The following is an 18,729-nucleotide window of genomic DNA, read 5'->3' as shown; positions in this document are numbered from 1 at the left end:
GGACACTTAACCGACTGAGCCACCCAGGTGCCCCTGAAATGGCTCCTTTAAGCACAGCCGACCCCTCCAAGGGCCAGAAGACTGCCCTTTTCCCTTGTTGACACCCCTGGTGAGGACAGGTTGGGGAGGGGGAGGCAAGAGCCCTCCCCATGAACTCCTCAGGATTCTGGGGGGATGTAATTATTATCCCACTCACCCCACAACTCCTACTTCTGCTTCATGCTGTGTGGGCATTCTCGTTGCTAATATGGTCTATGGGGACCCTCCCCCCAGTATTCCCCTGCTTCCAGCTGAGAACCATGTAGGAAACTGTGGAAACCGCACCACCCCCCAGCTAAAGCATACTTTCCCCAGAAGCAGCTGAAGGGAGAGAGGGAGAAGAAGCCAGTTCCCCTCACCACCCCAGTACATCCTCCCAAAGACTGTTGGATTGGCCATTTCAGACCACTCCCTACCCCCTGCTCAGCCCCAACCCCCTTCATGGGGAAGGGGGGCAGATAAGAGTGAGCAGACGCAGGCTGAGCCAGGGACCCTCCCACTATTCTGGAAACCTGGTGAACATGGAGTTCTTGGAGGGGCCTGTGGACTCGGGGGCCTGTGGACTCGCACGGGGCGCCCAGGGCCCCAGACCCCTCAGAACATGGCGCTTTTCCGCCTCTGCTGAGAGATCCAGCCCCCGGGGCTCATATCCATCTGCAGCATCTTCATCACCCACTTGTCACGACGGGCACCTTCGATGAACTCGTTCAGAGACAACTGGCCTGAGCAAGGGGTGGAAGAGATGGTCATGGGGGAGAGTGGAAGAAATGGGTTGGGGGCGTGAGAGGAGAAGCCTTCTCTCCCAGGGTGCACCTGCTTACACAAACACCTCGTACACAATGAGCCTGCAGTCTCCGGGCCTAAGCTCGAGGCTTGTTAACTCTCCAATTCTCCAGGAGGCTTCAAGGGGCTTTCTTTCAGGGGTTTGCTTTGCAAAGGAACTTAAGTTTTCCTTTGGCTCACTGTGCCTTCGAAATGTCCCTGAGGGCTCTTCTGGGTGTGTTCCCAGCCAGCTCCCTCCCTCCTGGCCTTGGGGCTGGTACACTGAGAGGGTCCAAATAGCCTTCATCCGGAGGCCTATTCTATGTGAGGCCTATTCTATGCCCGTCTCTCAATTACATTTACCCTATTTATTCCTCTGGAGCGTCATTATCCCTATTTTCCAGATGAGAAAACTGAGGCCAGGCTGTTTAAATGGTCTGCCTGAGTCCAAAGCTCCTATTCTCTGGCTGCACTTGCCTGGCGAGAGCTTAAATCACCCCCCTGCCCCCAAAATCACATCACGTGATATTCTACTTCCTCCTCTCTGCACCCAGCTCCCCAGCTGCGGGGAGGTGGAGGGCCTTGTCCAAGGTCGCACAGCCAGAAAGGGGGGGTGGTGTGGAGTGGGCAGCCCCCCACCCCCCTTACCATCTCCATTCTCATCCACCAGAAGGAAGATCCTGTCCACCACCTCCTCGGGTGTGAGCAGCTGTCCGTGCTGCTCGGCCTCCATCTCCACCCTGCAGGCCTTCTTCAGCCTGTAGATCGCCTGCGGGAGAAAACCGCAAGCTCCCTCCCTCCCTCTGCCAGGGCCCCAGGCCCTCAGCCCTGCGTCCCCATCGCTGCCTCCCCCTTCCCCCAACCGGGGCTCCAGTCAAATAATAGTCCACCTGTCCTTGGGCTGCTGGGCTGCTTTCTCAGGGTCCCACGGCCTAGTTCCAGCAGAGGAGTGTCTGGTCTCATAGGCCACCCCACCCTGATGCCCTGTGACCCTCAGAGTGAAGCCCAAAACCTTCAGTGAGGGACAGAGCCAGCACTGTGATGGTCTCAAGTCCATTCTGCACAGGAAGAGTTGGAGACCCGGGGAGGGAGAGAGGAGGGAGGGTACTTGTGGACGTGTGTGTATAACAGGAGGAGGGGACACAGCGGCGTCCGGCCTGGCGGGAAAGGACGGGTTTCTCCCTTGCCGTTCCCTCTCCTGGTGAGGCAGCGGTGGCCAATGAAGTGGGGAAGAGACAGACACGTGTGAAGGTTTTCCTTAGTTCCTGGACTGAGCGCTCAGTGGACAGAGGCCTTTCTTGTCCATCCCCAGGCCCTCACTGCCCAGGGCAGTGCTGGGCACAATGGGGGACCCCCACTGACCCGGGTCTGGGAGCCGGGGGGCTAAGGCCAGCCCCAGTGCCTCCTGGGAAGGAACAGATGAACTTGGGCAAACCACAGAACTGGCCTGAGGCGACTTCTTTATCTGTGAAGTGGGCGGACACCTGCCACCTGGGAGTGCAGTTCTGGGGCAGTAACAGGGTGACGGGGTCAGGGGTCAGCCTGTGCTATAGTAGGCTCTTTCTTCTACTCTCATTGTTGTTAATTTTTTTTTCTGAGAGAGAGAGAGAGAGAGAGAGAGAGAGAGACAGCATGGGCAGGGGAGGGTCAGAAAGAAAGGGAGATACAGAATCTGAAACAGGCTCTAGGCTCTGAGCTGGCAGTCAGCACAGAGCCCGACGCAGGGCTTGAACCCACGGACCATGAGATCACGACCTGAGCCGAAGTCGGACGCCCAACCGACTGAGCCACCCAGGCGGCCCTAGTTGTTGTTGTTTTAATTTTTTGTAATGTTTATTTACTTTGAGAGAGAGAGAGAGAGAGAGAAAGAGAGATGAGAGAGAGACAGAGTGTGAGCAGGGAGGGGCAAAGAGAGGGAGACACTTACTCACAGAGCCCGAAGCGGGGCTTGAACTCACAAACCGTGAGTCCATGACCTGAGCTGAAGTCAGATGCTTAATGAACTGAGCCACCCAGGTGCCCCTCATTGGGTTTAATTTTCTCTTCTTTTTTTCTAATTTCTTGAGATGACTTCTCAGATCACTGATTTCCAGCCTCTTATTTTCTAACATCTATCTTTTAAGGCGATAAAACGCTCTGCATTGCACAGCGGATCATGTTACGTGCGCATGATAGTCCGGCTCCAGGCACTTGGTGTGTATGTGTACGTGACAGAGCGTCCCTCGTTTATGGAGTAGTTAGGAGTGTACTGCCTTGTTTCCAAACAGATGGGGTTTTAAACTGTAATGGATTTCTAGTGTAATTCTGTCCTTAGTCAGAAAGCTCCCTCTGGATGATTCCAGTGCCTCTCCCCCCACCCCAGCCGCGGCGGCCCCCACCCGAGGGGCCAGGCCTCAGAGCCTGGCCGTGCTCACAGGCCCAGGGCAGACGCTGACCTCCACGATGTCGAGCAGCTCCAGGCGGTCGATGCAGCCGTTGTGGTCCTTGTCGTAGATCTTGAAGGTCCACTTCAGCTTGTGCTCCAGGGTGCCCCTCAGCACGAGGTTCAGGGCGGCCACATACTCCAGGAAGTCAATGGTGTTGTCCTGCAAGGGGCGTGGGAGCTGTGAGGGGAGCGGAGTGCAGGCGTGGGGCCCCATGCTGGGCCGACAGACTCAAGGCTTTGCCTCTGGCCATCCCTGTGACCTCGCTCTCCAGCGCTGCATCCTTTCCCAGGCTGTGATCATCCAATCCTGAACCAGTCCTTCAAGGGTCGGGCACTTGAGCTAGCCAGCTCAACGGTCCCCCCTCCTCCAGGAAGCCCTCCTTCTCCAACCACCTCAGCTACAGTGCTCTGCCTCTCTCGCTCCCTCTTCTAACATTCACAGCACTTACACTTTATTCCACACAGTTTGGGCCTTATTCTGGCATTGCCACTTAGCTCTTTTGTAAGTGTGTCTCATTGTTTTTTCTTAAAAAAATTTTTTTTAAATGTTTTATTTATTTCTGAGAGAGAGAGAGAGAGACAGCGTGAGCAGGGGAGGGTCAGAGAGAGAGGGAGACACAGAATCTGAAACAGGCTCCAGGCTCTGAGCTGGCTGTCAGCACAGAGCCCGACACGGGGCTCGAACCCACCAACTGTGAGATCATGCCCTGAACTGAAGTTGGACGCTTAACCGACTGAGCCACCCAGACGCCCCAAGTGTGTCTCATTCTTGAGCTGTATTGTACATACCCTCCTGGAGAAAAGAGGGGTTTATGTTGCCTTTGTCTCCCCTTTGGGCTTAAGCCCAGCGCCACTTAATGTGCGGAGTTGGGGTCTCCAAAGCATTTATGAATCGATGAACACCTGATTGACTCAATTTCAACCTGGGACTAAGACAGCTCTGGAAGATTAGAAAGCAGCGCTCATGGTGAAAACGCCCTTTATCCTCTTACTCCCTCCGAGCCCGAGAGGAGGCAGATACGCAATGGCTCCAGCCCCACTCACCTCCTGCCTCAGTGGACATTACCCTCTCTAAGGACAGGCCTCCCCTGTCCCCATCCAGGAAGGAGGAGGGGAGGAGATGGAGCTCAGGTGCTAACCCCCCAGAGGGAGGAGGGGGGCACAGTCCACTTCTGTGATGACTCTGACCAGGTCACTGAAACTGCTTCTAACCCAATGTGGCAACAGTTACTCCAAAAGCTGTCAACGGGGGTGGGGTTGGGGGGTGGGGGGGGCACATCTGCTTCTTGCTCTGCTACACCAAGGGGGTGTAAGGGGGAGAGCCTGGCCGTGACGGGGTCCGCAGTGGGCTGCTCAGGGTGACCTTCACAAGGCTGTTCCCGCTTACAGGCGCTCCCATCTTCTGGGGGGGGGGTGGCGGGGGGGACCTCGGCTCTCCAAAGCCAGGAGCTGAGTCGTCACTCTCCCAGGAGTGGCTGTCACTCACAGGAGTTTGTCATCAGAAATGACATCGCTGGCCCAGAGCACCTCTGTCCTGCTGGGTCACGCCGCTCGGCGGGCCCCACCCTCAGATCAAGGAGCGCTTGGGTGAGCAACGTGTGAGCAATAGGACAGGACAGAACATGAGGCAAACAGCAGACAGCCTAAGGAAAAAACAAGAAGACCACAAAACGAGGCCACCTCAACACCCAAAGTCTCTTATTTTAAATCTATAATATATTATATATATATTTTAAATCTATATATATAATTTAAATCTATAATATATTAATATGTATAATATATTAATATATATATAATATATTAATATATAAAATCTATAATATATTAATATATATAATATATAATATATAATACATAATATATTAATATATAATATATAATATATAATATATAATATATAATATATTAATATATAATATATAATATATAATATATTAATATATATAATATATAAATAACATAAAACTTATATATTATATATAAATAAATCTATAATATATATTATAAATAATATATAAATAAATATATAATATATGTAAATGTTGGCCATTATTATTTTAAAAACTTTTTTTTTACATTTATTTATTTTTGAGAGACAGAGTGAGATGGTGCACGAGTTGGGGAGGGATGGAGAGAGAGGGAGACACGGAATCTGAAGCAGACTCCAGGCTCTGAGCTGTCAGCACCGAGCCCGACGCAGGGCTCGAACCCACGAACCGTGAGATCATGACCTGAGCTGAAGATGGACGCTCAACTGACTGAGCCACCAAGGTGTACCATATTTAAGTTAGTTTTTTATTAGAAAAATTGTTTTTAACGTTTATTCATTTTTTGAGAGACAGAGACAGAGCATGAGCAAGGAAGGGGCAGAGAGAGAGGGAGGCACAGAATCCAAAGCAGGCTCCAGGCTCAGAGCTGTCAGCATAGAACCCAATGCGGGCTCAAACCCACAAACTGCAAGACCATGACCTGAACCAAAGTCAGATACTTAACCAACTGAGCCACCCAGGGGCCCCGTAAGTTATTTCTTTAATGTTTATTTATTTTGAGGGGGTCAGTGAGAGGGGGAGACACTGAATCCCAAGCAGGTTCCAGGCTCCAAGCTATCAGCACAGAGTTCAGCAGAGCCTGATACAGGGCTCGAACCCATAAACCGTGAGAATGACCTCAGCTGAAGTCAGACGCTCAACCAACTGAGCCTCCCAGGTGCCCCCTAAAGTGTCTATTTCAACATCTTTTATGTGATTACTTCTGCTCCTCCACACCCCCCACTGTTTATTTACCTAACTGATGTCAAACTGTAGTTACAGTTTTCTTTCCTGCATTTTTATCTTAAAATGTCCCATGTCTTTAAAATTAATTGATTGAAATCATTTTATTAATTGAGATCATTAATTGAAATCACCTTTTACTTTTTTTTGAGGGGTACTCCACAGTCCCTTGTGCTGAACCTGGTTTTAATATTTTACATTACACAATGAGCATCTTTGTGTACATATATCTCTCTTATGTCTCTGGTAATTTCTTTAGGGTAGGTTCTTAGCAACGGCTGTTCTTTTCTCTTTTTTCACAAGTGTTTAATCCTCTGTTTGTGTAAGGCTATCGTTGTATGAGATTCTGTCACACATGGAGCTATGAGTAATATCAATAGGAGAACTTTCTTTGTTACGTGACCACTTAATAGTCACATCCTCCTTCTGACGGTAACTCTTGGCAGCCATGGACCTGATCTCCATCGCTATAGTGTGTCCACTTGGAGAATGGTATACAAATGGAATCACACAGTATGCAGCCCTTTCAGATGGGCTTGCTGCGCTCAGCGCAGAGCCCTGGAGTCATCCAAGCTATTGAGGGTATCAGCACTCCTTCCCTGCTATTGCAGAGTGGTCCTCCATGGCACAAATGGCCCCTCGTTTGTTCTACTCACTCACTGAAGCTTATCCGGCTTGCTTCCAACAACGCCCTCCCCCGCAAGCTTTACTGAGCTATAATTGCAGAATAGCCTTTTAAAGCACATCGTGTAAGTTTAAGATATACACTGTGATGATTGGTTGTTCTTTAAAAAATTGTTTTCACTAGTAATTGTTATTCATTAAGTTTGCTAAAAATTAACCTTATTTTTGGGGCGCCTGGGTGGCTTAGTCGGTTAAGCGTCCGACTTTCGCTTAGGTCATGATCTCGCGGTTCGTGGGTTCCAGCCCCGCGTCGGGCTCTGTGCTGACTGCCGGCTCGGAGCCTGGAGCCTGTTTCAGTCTGTGACTCCCTCTTTCTCTGACCCTCCCCTGCTCACGCTCTCTCTCTCTCTGTCTCCTAGAAATAAATAAACATTTAAAAAAAAATTAACCTTATTTTTTAAAAATAAGAGCAGGAGAATGTATACAAAGTAGGCCGGTAGGGGCGCCTGGGTGGCTCCGTCAGTTAAGTGTCCGGCTTTGGTTCCGGTCATGATCTCAAGGTTTGTGAGCTCGAGTTCCACATTGGGCTCTGCGCTGGCAGTGAGAAGCCTGATTGGGACTCTCTCTCTCCCTCTGTCTCTGCCCCTTCCCAAATTGTTCTCTCTCTCTCTCTCAAAATAAATAAATAAACTTAAAAAAAAAAGGTTATAAATAAGAAAGAAAGCAAAATGCCTGGTAGAAACTGTCTATTTCACATATGCCATTTCTCTCAGGTTTGTTATACCCACTTTATGGATGAGGAACCTGAGACTCAGAGGGTGAAATAAGTTGCCCAAGGGACACTCATGCAGGAAGTGGCAGAGCCTTTCAAGCTACGTGTCTTCTCTAGTTCAAGTTACAGCACTTTCTTACTTATCTCAAGGTATATTACTGTCTAGAAAAATGAGCCTCGTATCTAGCCCCACAGAGAGAAAACCCCAAAACCCAAAACTACTGATAAATCTTTCCTCTCCAGCTCTATAGATGCTCCCACATTCGTTGTCTAGAACATTCTGTTCTGACAGCATCCTCCCTCAACATGACACGGTTATCACAATGAGCCCTTGCCTCCCATGAGGCACATTGTAGAGTCAGCCCTTCCTGAGGAGTGACCTCACCTGTGAAGTCACCCAGCACCGCTCTCAGCACCCCCAGCCCCACCCCCACCCCCGGCAGGACAAGTCCTGGGAAGCTCCTACCTGGGGCTAATCTCACCCTCTGTGCCGGGCCCTCGTCAGCTTCGATGAGCAATGGGAAGCTGATGGAAATGCCTCTGTCGACTCAAGAGTCAGAGCAGAAGTGACAGGCGTGTGATCTGCTCTGTGGGATTTCCTGCCCCATTTCTCCCTCAGTTGGCTGCATTTGTGCACCGGCCCGGCCTTAGCGCAGGTTACATAAGGATATCCAATGACATTTGATTTCACCTTCCCTTTTCTTCCATGCCAGTGCGTCCACAGGGCAGCCACCGGAGGGAAGAGTGTTGCGAGGCAGAGTAGTAGCGGGGACGGGGCGCTCTGCCCTCCTTGCCTCCACCAAACCCCCGTTTCTATCACCCCAGATTAAAAACGTTTTTTAATTTTTGAGAGAGAGAGAGAGAGAGAGAGACGGAGTGTGAGTGTGGGAGGGACAGAGAGATAGGGAGACACAGAATCTGAAGCAGGATCTGGGCTGTCAGCACAACGGTGAACGCGGGACTCGAACCCACGAACCGTGAGATCATGTCCTGAGCCAAAGTCGGACGCTTCACCCACGGAACCACCCAGGCACCACACTTACCCCTCAGATTTTGACATGTGAGCTAGATCTATGAACTCTTGATTTTATTTGTCTCAGAAAGCTCAGACCAGTTGCCCAGAAATCGGACTCACTAACGTAAAGATTGTGCCAATGTGGGGAGTGGAGATGGGTGTGGGTTTGGAGACAGAATCTAAGCGGAAAAAGAAAAGAAGGCTCAGTCCCGGACAGAGGAACTTAACACACCTCTAGGAAAGCTCTTCCTTAATAGAAGAATTCCAATTAATAAATGGAGATGGGCTGGCAGAATTCAAAAATTATCAATGGATGCCACATCTAGCAGGTGAAAATTTGAGGAGCCACAGGATATTTACTTCGTCTCAAAGTATCTCCCTAGAAGATGCTTGTGAATTACAAAGGAAAAATGGCAACTTTCCAGCGGAGAAACTCGGCAGACACCATGTAACCAGAGGATGGCAGTTAACCGCCCCTATAATGGGACAAACCAACATCGTGTGCCCCCACAGGAGGCTCTGAGGACATGACGTCACTTCTGGGGCATTTCTGACAGAAACGGAAAACCTGAATCTAATCACAAAGCGACACTGAACAAACCCAAATTGTGGCCTGCAATCTTCAAAACTGTCAGCGTCAAATAAGACAAATGAAAGCTAAGATCGAAGGTTCTGAGTTAAAGAGTAAAGACAGGACAAGTAAATGTGTGATCAGACCAAAGAAAGCAGAAGGAAAGAAAAGCAAGCAAGCAATATAAAGCGCACATTACATGTCAAATGGACAAAACTTGAATATGGATTAGATAACAGAATTGGGTCAATACTGAGTTTCCTGATTTTGATCTCTGTATTAGGTTATTGAAGAGCTCGTCTTGTTCTTGGGGAAAAACACCCTGAAATGCTTCGGACTAAGAGGACGTGATGTGTCCGACGTTCTCTAAAAGAAACAGACACACACGTGCACAGAATGATAAAGCAACTGAGGCAAAATGTACAGCTGGATAAACTGTACATGGGAGTTACTTATACTATTCTTTCAACTTGGTATAAATTTGAAATATTGTCAAAAATAAAAGCTATAGGGGCATCTGGGCTCAGTGGGTGAAGCATCCGACTTCGGCTCAGGTCATTATCTTGTGGTCTGTGAGTTTGAGCCCTGTGTCTGGCTCTGTGCTGAAGCTCGGAGCCTGGAGCCTGCTTCGGATTCTGTGTCTCCCTCTCTCTCTGACCCCTCCCCACTCACACTCTGTCTCTGTCCCTGTTTCTCTCAAAAATAAATATTAAAAAAATAAAAGTTATAAAGAAAGGAAAACAATGAATATCATGTGCTAATTTTTTTAAATTTTTTAAATGTTTTATTTATTTCTGAGAGAGAGAGAGAAAGACAGGGTGAGCAGGGGGAGGATCAGAGAGAGAGGGAGACACAGAATCGGAAGCAGGCTCCAGGTTCTGAGCTAGCTGTCAGCACAGAGCTCGACACGGGGCCCGAACCCATGAACCATGAGATCATGACCTGAGTAGAAGTCAGACGCTTAACCGACTGAGCCACCCAGGTGCCCCTTGATAGTCCCTTTTGGATTTTGAGTTGTTATCCTACTGAATTTTTAGATGAATATGGGGAAGATTGATATATTTATGATAGTAAATCTTGTCATGTGTGATCTGGCTTATTTTATTAAAAAAATTTTTAAATGTGTTTTTATTTTTGAGAGACACACACACACAGGGTATGAGCAGAGGAGGGTCAGAGAGAGAGGGAGACACAGAATCGGAAGCAGGCTCCAGGCTCTGAGCTGTCAGCACAGAGCCCGACACGGGGCTCAAACCCACGAACCAGGAGATCATGACCTGAGCTGAAGTTGGCTGCTTAGCCAACTGAGCCACTAGGCGCCCCAATCTCGTTTGTTTTAAAGCTATTTTCTCTCTTAAAAAAAAAAAATAAAAAAACCCCAAAACAAACTGCCTTCTAAGCAGGCACACTTGACTAGGAGTCAGGACCCCTGAGTATGTGATCTTGGGCAAATCCTTTTGTCCAGGTTTTCTCTTCATTTCAGTTGGGTCATTAAATGGACCGCAGCGGGCTCGGAGGACAGGGGGCAGAGGAGAAGCTTGGAGAAGTCTGAACATACTCTGTGTCCCACGAGGGGATTCACAGGTTTCATCTCTAAGGAGGTTTCTGATGCCCTGATGACGCTGCCCCACCCTCCAGTCCCCAGACAGGTGTCAGAGATGCACGCTGATGGTACCCGGGACAAAGTCAGACCCAAACAGGCATTCCTAGCGATTCGGTCTAGAAAGGGAAGCTCTCCACATACGAAAAGTGCAGAGGCTTTCTCTAGATTAATTATCTAGGTCCAATACCCCCCCCCCCAAATCTGGGCGCGGGGGGCAGCTAAAATAGGTACTTGAGGCAAATCTAATGATTCAAAGAATCATGGAGGCCCTGGGCTGACAGCCTTAAATAATGAAGGGGTTTCCATTTCTAAATTCTCTTTCCAGGGGTGGATTTACAACACGCAGTATCGTCTCAGCTGCTGCTGCCGTTGGAAGGCTTGAGAATGCCTGTGGTGGAATGATCTCGTGGAATCTTCCACGACTTGGAGAGTTGTGAGGGCCAGGCGCCGCCAGCACGCCAGGCGGGAAGACCTGACCAGTCTCAATTCCAAGGACCCCGACAAAGGGGAGCTCGCGGTCTATACCAAGATAGCTCATCCTTTTGGGACGGCTCTTTAGCTCCTTTAGAGTGACAAGGGCTCTGGTGGCTGTGGGAGACCAGACTCCTTGGGCTGTAGAGCCTTGGCCAAAAACACACCAGTTGAGGACTGGGCTGTGAGCCTTTCTGCCCAGCCCACCTCCCCTCAGCAGGACAGAGGGAGTCAGGAAGAGCAGAGGGACAGGGGGGGAGAAGATGAGACGGAGAGGAGGGAAGGAAAGATGGGAAGGGACCAAATGATGGGAAGAGAGAAGAGTTTAGGGAAAGAGAGAGGAAAGGCGAGCAGGGAACGGAGAGCACCGAGCGGGACTGGGGACCGGCCGCTCCCTCCCACCGGTGACGCTCCTTCGGCCCAGCGGGAAACAAGGAGGGCGCACTGGCCCCCGCACCCCCTTCAGTGCCTTACCCCGTTCTTGTCGAAGGCTCGGAACATGCCCTCGACGTACTGGGTGGCCTCCTCATTGCCTGTGACCTTGAAGAAGCGCTTAAACTCGTGCATGAAGAGAGAGCCGCTGGGGCACTCCACCACGAACTTCTTGTACCACTCCTGGAGCTCGGCCACGTCCATCTCGCCGGCCGCCTCCGCCTCCTCCCAGCTGAACTGCTGCCCCATTCCGGCCTGCAGGGGTGTCGGGGTCCGTGCCTCCTCCTGAGCTTCTACCGATTGATGCTTCAGGCCAGGGCCCTCTTCCCCCCTTTCCTCTGCTTAGCCAGCCTCCTCATCTCCTGGCAACGGAACGCGGTGGGCAGTGCAGGGGCAGGCGAAAGGGGGCGGGGTCGGGCCAGCTAAGCGCCCTAAGATCATTAGAAGATTCCCCTGGAAGGTCTGACCCCCAGTCAGCTAAGCTCCCCCAGCCTCACCCCTCCCTTCACTCTTGGCAACCCCGCAACTAAGCCACCCTGGCAGAGGCGGGGGAGAAGGGCAGGGAACTGACACCCTACCATCTCACACATGCTCCTGGTTCCTTTCCTTGGGCACCGCTCTGTTCCAGAGAAGCCCGTCTTGGACACGGGAGACTCTCAAGTCCAGAGAGGGAGCGAGGCCAAAGCCTAGCCCATATGATAGCACCCGCTGGCTATCTGGGGCTCACTTGCACAGGCCAGGGAGAAGCAGCACGTACTGTGATGTGAAGGCCTCCAGGTGGGCAGCTCTGTCCCCATGCTCAGTGCCAGCAAGTCACAGCCTTGAGTCTTCCAAGTTTTCCATTTTCCAATTTGAAGTACAAATGCTTCCTTCCGACACCCTTCGCCCAAGACCTAGAAACAAGGCGTTTCCTACTTTTTCTCCTAAGTGTGTATATGTGAGAAGGATCTGGGGCCACGACTTAAAAGATCTCTGGAGGCTCTTACTTTTGTATTTGCAAATTTGTTTTTGAATTGTGTATTTGTGCTTATTTTAATGTAGTGTTAAAATGATACCTTCCAGAAACCAGAAAATCAAATGCACATTTCTAGATTTTAGGAGTTTTTCTGGTGAGTCTTGTAATCCCAGGGTGACACTCCCTGTCCGTCTCCCGTTGGCCGGTCACTCCTGAATTGTCCGGTATGCCTCCTGGCCTGTCCTCCTCTCACATACCCCTCTGCCCCCACCTCCACTCACCCCTAATCTCTTGTAGTTCTTTTAAGTTCTTGCCATTCCTTTAAAACACATTTTTTTTTTAAATGTTTTTGAGACAGAGACAGAGCACAAGCAAGGAAGGGGCAGAGAGAGGGGGAGACACAGAATCTGAAGCAGGCTCCAGGCCCCGAGCGGACAGCAGAGCGCGACGTGGGGCTTGAACCCACAGACCGTGAGATCTGGACCTAAGAGGAAGTTGGACGCTTAACCGACTGAGCCACCCAGGCGCCCCACTTCCTGTCATCCTTCCAAGCACTCGTGGATTTTTCTCCCACATCCTTTGGGGTCAGCGGAGTAGGGCTAGTTGCCTCCCTGCTCCTAAATGTTGCCTCCACTTCCCTTTTCTCCCTCAGAAATGCCAGTCTCTGTGAAGCCATGTGTGACTCCACCCACGTGCCCTCACTGGTGACTTCACTACTCTGTCTCAGAGCACCAGCTTGGTGACGTCCACATCCAGGCGGACAGTGGGTCCATCCCATGCTCCAGCCTCAAAGGTCCCTGAGCTTTTCTTCCGCCCCACCTTGGCCTCCCATTCACTGTGACCCTAGGGCCAGCAGCAGCTGCAGCATCTGGGAGCTTGTTAGAAATGCCAATTCTCAGGCCCCACCTCCCCCACTGAACCAAGAGCCGCGGGGACGGGCCTGGCAATCTGTTTGGACGAGCCCTCCACAGGCGTCCAAAGCACGCTGAAGTTTGGGCACCACTCCCGTAGGCCCTGCAGTCCCGCATTTCTGAGCCGCATCTGAAACGTTCAGACATCACCGTTGCCTCTCCCGCCAGCTCTCTCTCTCTCGCACCTTCACCCAACAACGCACCAGCTTGAGACTTGCAACCTGCTGATCTCGTTTTTTAACTTGTCACCCCGTTCACACCCTCGCTTTCCTCCTCAACCTTATCCACGGCCCAGCACTCTTGCCATGACCTTGCCTTTGTGGCCCTCTCTCCCCCTAAGTACTTGGTTGGCAAAACCTGACCTCGGCTAAAGCCGCTAACCAGTCGCCAACAGCTTACCTGCACCCGGGAGGCGATGGTAGCACTTGCTTGTCCCTACTGATGTCCCTCTCCCCGTCCTGAGATGACTTTCCCACAAGCTCCCTGCCCTCAGACCTCACTCACTCTCGCGTTCAGCTGATGACCTTGTTACAAGCTTTGCTTCACAGAGAAATAGATGCACTTCCTCTTCCCATGAGACTTCTCCCCACCTGTGCCCACGCACTTGGCCTTCTTCCTGGGTCAATGGAGGCAGCGGCCCTATCCTTCACCTGTCAGCTGCTCGGCGAGGTCTTCTCTCTCTCTGCCTATCCAAGCACTTCACACAGTTATTCCCTTCTCTTCTGCATCCTCAGTTCATCCTTCTGTAGTGGCTCATTCCTGTCTGCGAACGGCCTTAACATCACCTTCAGTAAAACAAAACTCCTTCCTTGACCCCACATTCAGGGTCCCATTATGGGACTTTCGTGGGCCCATATGCTTTTGCCTTCATGAGTCATAAAATAAGTATTAAGTAAATAATTAAAAATATTTTGTCACTCATTGGTATAAAGATGAATATAATCCAGTCTGGACTGTACTCCCTTCCTTCTTCCTGTCTCCTCCTTTCTTTTCTTTTTTCTTCCCTTCCTTTTTTCTTTCCCTCCCTTCCTTCCTCCCCTCCTCCCTCCTTTCCTTATTTTAAAAGAAATTAAACATTTAAAAGAAATTAAAAGTATTGTGGGCCCTAGGCATCGTGCCTACTAGATCCCACTGGCCCTCCAGCCACTGTCTTAGTTTTGGCTCCCCTTATAACACCCCGCCCCCTTCCCCCCCACAGTGGAAGATGTTATTTTCCAAAAAGGGCACAACAATAGATCTGGTCTCATATATTCCTCCCATCAAGGGAAAGAGTCTATTTCTCCTTCTCTTCAACCTGGATGGGACTTTGTGGCTACTCAGTGAAGAGAATAGGCAGCAGTGACACCATGTGACTTCCACGGCTAGGCTATCAAAGGTGATGGGCCTTCTGGCTGGCTCTCTCAGGACTCGCCCTAGGAACTCGCCACTATTTTGTGGGACGCCCGAAGCACATGTAGGGGTTCAGCTGACGGCCAGCCTTAGCCACTAGGTGTGCTGGGTGGGTGACTTTGCAGACCTCAGTCCGTCTTCCAGCCACTCCAGCTGATACCAAATGGATCATTGTCCTAACAGAGCACTGACCAGCCTCAGATTTGTGTGCAAAGTAAATGTCACTGAAGCCACTAAGTGTTGGATGTTTTTAAGGCAGCAATAACCGGACATTCTCAAACCTGTTTAGTGTATGTTTTTTAACAAAAAAATGTTTTATGTTTTATTTTTGAGCGAGTGCAAGCAGGGGAGGGGCAGAGAGAGAGGGAGACAGAGGATCTGAAGCGGGCTTTGCGCTGAGAGCCTGGAGCCGGCTCGAACTCACGAACCATGAGATCATAACCCGAGCCAAAGTCGGACGCTCAACAAACTGAGCCACCCAGGCGCCCCATGTCATCTTCTTTCTTATTCTCTCTTCAACTTACTCCAGTGGGATGCTCGTCCTTGTCATTCCACGGAGAAGTGGTCACCAAAGACCTACTTTTCTTACTCAATCACACTCCTCTGAGTTCACTTCGGCCTCACTGGCTACTCATCTCCTTTGCTAGCACCTCCTCCTGTTGAACTGAGCTCTTCATGCTTGGGGCTCCCAGGCTTGTCCTGGAATTGGCTCTTCTCACCTCCCCACCACTCCCCTCCCCAGGGGAGCTCGCTCGTTCTGACATTACATACCATTTGTAGGCTGGTAGCTTCCAAACTTGTACCGGCAGCTTGGACCTCACCCCAGAACTCCCATTTATGAACCTAGCTGCTGAGGAGACATCTATACTCAGATTGCAAACATGGCGACACTGAAGCCAAACTCCTGATTTCCTCCCTGGATTCCACCTCAACCTGTTTCCAAAACCTCAGTAATAGCAGTACCAGTTACCCAGTTGCTTAGCCCCCAGACTAAGACCTGTTCTTCAATCTTCTCTTTCTCTGAGATATCATTTCAATCTCCTAGTAGGCCATTCTGTCAGTTCCATCTCCAAACCATATTCTGAATCCAGCCACTTCACATCATCTCCATTACTGCATCTCTCTTCCAGGCCATGTCCTCACACCTGGTCCCCGGCAGCAGTTCCTACCTGGTGCTTCTGCCCCCTTTACAGTCCACACCCAGTAGCCACAGTAGTGTTCTAAAGCATAAACCAGATCCGTGACTCTCCTGCTCCAAATCTTCCTCTGGCTTCCCACTCACACTCAGAATCCATTCTGTACTCCTTCCCACAGCCACGATGCAGTACGTGATCTAGTCCTCGCCTAACGGGCTTCATGTTCCTCTGCAATTGTCCCAAGACACACACACGGGGCCTTGGCATTGATTGTTCCTGCTGCTCTTCCCCCACGGCTGTACATAGCTATCTTCTTTACCACTCTCCTCTCCTTAGAAATAGCCCCGCCTCAAGTAGCCACTCAAGTAATTCTGACACTATCTTATTTTATTCATAGAGCTTAACTAAATCTTATTCTTCCTTGCCCCCCCCCCCCCCGCTTTATTATATCTTCACCAGAGTCCAAGGTCCTTGAGAAGAGGACTTCACCATATATAATGAATTCCTGGTGTCCACACACAAGGAACTCAAATACTTACTGAGTAACTGAGCAAAGTGCTCAGCACACAGTCAATGCCAAATGAATGTGAGCTATCACACCTTAATTTTACAGGACAATCCTTCGATTCCTTTGAGTGCCTGGCCTAGCAGATATCTGTTGGTGTGAAATGGCAACGGAAGAGGCCTTGAAGATCTAGCCCAGGGATTTCCAGCCTTTTCCCCATCTCATCACACCCGAAGACAACATGCACCCAGCAGTTGCTGTGCTCTGTGCAATCAGCACCTTAGCTGCTGGGTGTGAAGGTGGTATCATCCCTCTCTTCACATTTACCGATATAGAAGCAGCACTGAGGATGGACTAAAGCACGGCACCCGGGCTCAAGTTAAGAAACTGTATGAATGAAAGAGAACTTGATTTAGCCTCTGGCCAAGGAATCTAAAATCCAATTGGCTTTTCATGTGGGTCAGTTGCCCATGACCTGCCCTTACTGCTGAGCTATTGAGATATAAATATATCATTTTAAAGAGGATTAGGAGCCATATGGAGAAATGATAGCCGGAAGTGAGTAATAATAGCAAGGCTTTAAGGAGGGCAGGGTTAGGAACTGAGCAGGAATTTGCACAGAGAACCCTGGGGATCACGGGTGGTCAGCTATAAGCCTGGCTCCTGGAGGAGGGAAATGTTTGAGAGCAACAAACCAGTCTGCTGAGCCCTGGCCCAAAGCCAAATGTAAATCGTCTCCACGCCAGGTTCTGAAACCTCAACTCTCCTGTTCCCCCTTGGACACTTAGGTCTAGCGTCAGCCCCGAGGCCATAAGGACTGCAATGTGTATTATGCTCCTTGCCTTTATTCATACACATTTATGTCTTTTATTCCTTAGACGTTTTCCCCCCTAGTCAATCTCTTTGTACTTCTAAGCTGTAGGGGAAATGAGTATATTCTGCTAATGTGCAAGAAGAGGTAAATCTGGATTTTAGGTCTGAATATTCTGCACTTAATATGTGGACATCTGAGGGGCACCTAGGTGGCTCAGGTGGTTAAGTGGCTAACCCTTGATTTCGGCTCAGGTGATGATCTCACAGTTCACGAGTTCAAGTCCTGCAATGGGCTCTGCGCTGACTGTGGAGCCTGCTTGGGATTCTTTCTCTCTCCCTCTCTCTCAGGATCAATAAATAAGCTTAGGGGCGCCTGGCTGGCTCAGTCGGTTAAGCATCCAACTTTGGCTCAGGTCATGATCTCACAGATTGTAGGTTCAAGCCCCGCGTCGGGCTCTGTGCTAACAGCTCGGAGCCTGGAGCCTGCTTTGGATTCTGTGTTTCCCTCTCTCCCTCCCTCATTCATACTCATTCTCCTTCTCTCTCTCAAAAATAAGTGAATAAACATTGAAAAGAAAAAAATCCGTGGACTTCTGAGTACCCCTTAGCCTCTGGAAATGAAGCTCTGGGCTGTCCCTGCCTCCAACTGGCACACAAAGCAGTTCCACCTTTTTTGTCTCTGCTTTACCTGTAAACCGGAGGGTGACTGAATGGGCTAGTCATAACTTGGTTTTCTGCCCTGTAAAATGGAGATAATCATCATAACTACTTTATTGGGTTGTTACAAAGATGAATTAAGAGAGCATCTGTAAATGACTATGTAAAACGCTTGGCATAAGTGTGATGGTGATTATAATAAGCATGTTATGTGTTTTCTCATCTCCATTAAACTTCGCATCAACTTCAGTAAGTAAATAAGTAAATAAAAGGTCGCAGCTGATCTAAGTGTTGTCCACACCCGAGAGATATCCCGAGGTCTTTTCTGGCTGGTGTTTGAACAGTGCATCCAGCACATAAGCGTCTGGAGTAGCACCAAATTTGTACTGCCTCCACTACTGGCTATTATTTAGTCAGTCTATTATCTGCCCACGTCGGTGTGAGGTGCTTTATAAGCTATCTAATTTAATACTCCAACCTCAGTGAGTAGGAGGTTTCCTACATTTTACTAATGTGTAAACAGAGGCTCTGACAGGGTGAAGTATCCCACCCAAGTTTACATCAGTTAGCTTTGAACTCTTATCTGACTCAGGCCTGACTTCAAAGTCTGTGTTTTCTCTACTCTGCTACTCTTTAATGTTGCGGTAAAACTAAATAATATAATGCAGGAAAGAAGAAGGGTAGCTTTAACAAATAGAAGTGTTAATAAGTTAGACTACTGACTTAAGAGAATTGCTGTCTGTACTTAAAAAATATATATATATATTTTTTTAGTATTTATTCATTTTTGAGAGATGGAGAGACAGCATGAGCGGGGGTGGGGGGTGGGGGCGGCAGAGAGAGACACACACACAGAGAATCCGATCCGAAACAGG

General features: G+C 49.6%; 1 protein-coding gene across 1 annotated transcript; it reads right to left on the bottom strand.

Annotated features, from left to right (window-relative positions):
- Window positions 1–633: 633 nt before the first annotated feature.
- Window positions 634–11,737, bottom strand: GUCA1B (guanylate cyclase activator 1B). Its single transcript, XM_039242663.1, has 4 exons — window positions 11,531–11,737; window positions 3,237–3,386; window positions 1,450–1,570; window positions 634–761 (listed from the first exon to the last, which is right to left on the bottom strand). The coding sequence occupies exons 1-4, from the start codon at window positions 11,735–11,737 to the stop codon at window positions 634–636; spliced, it is 606 nt and encodes a 201-aa protein (XP_039098594.1).
- Window positions 11,738–18,729: the final 6,992 nt, after the last annotated feature.

Source organism: Hyaena hyaena, unplaced genomic scaffold (genome assembly GCF_003009895.1).
Source record: "Hyaena hyaena isolate Hyena2069 unplaced genomic scaffold, ASM300989v1 scaffold_211, whole genome shotgun sequence".
Lineage (NCBI taxonomy): Eukaryota > Metazoa > Chordata > Mammalia > Carnivora > Hyaenidae > Hyaena > Hyaena hyaena.
The sequence above is the reverse complement of the archived record's forward strand: the minus strand, read 5'-3'. Positions and strand labels throughout refer to the sequence as shown.

Coding starts and splice junctions, on each gene's coding strand:
- GUCA1B (XM_039242663.1), bottom strand. CDS start 11,737: ATGGGGCAGCAGTTCAGCTGGGAGGAGGCGGAGGCGGCCGGCGAGATG. Junction 1,571..3,236: donor AGCTGCTCGACATCGTGGAG/GTCAGCGTCTGC, acceptor TTTCTCCCGCAG/GCGATCTACAGGCTGAAGAA. Junction 762..1,449: donor GGTGGATGAGAATGGAGATG/GTAAGGGGGGTG, acceptor CCCCTTGCTCAG/GCCAGTTGTCTCTGAACGAG.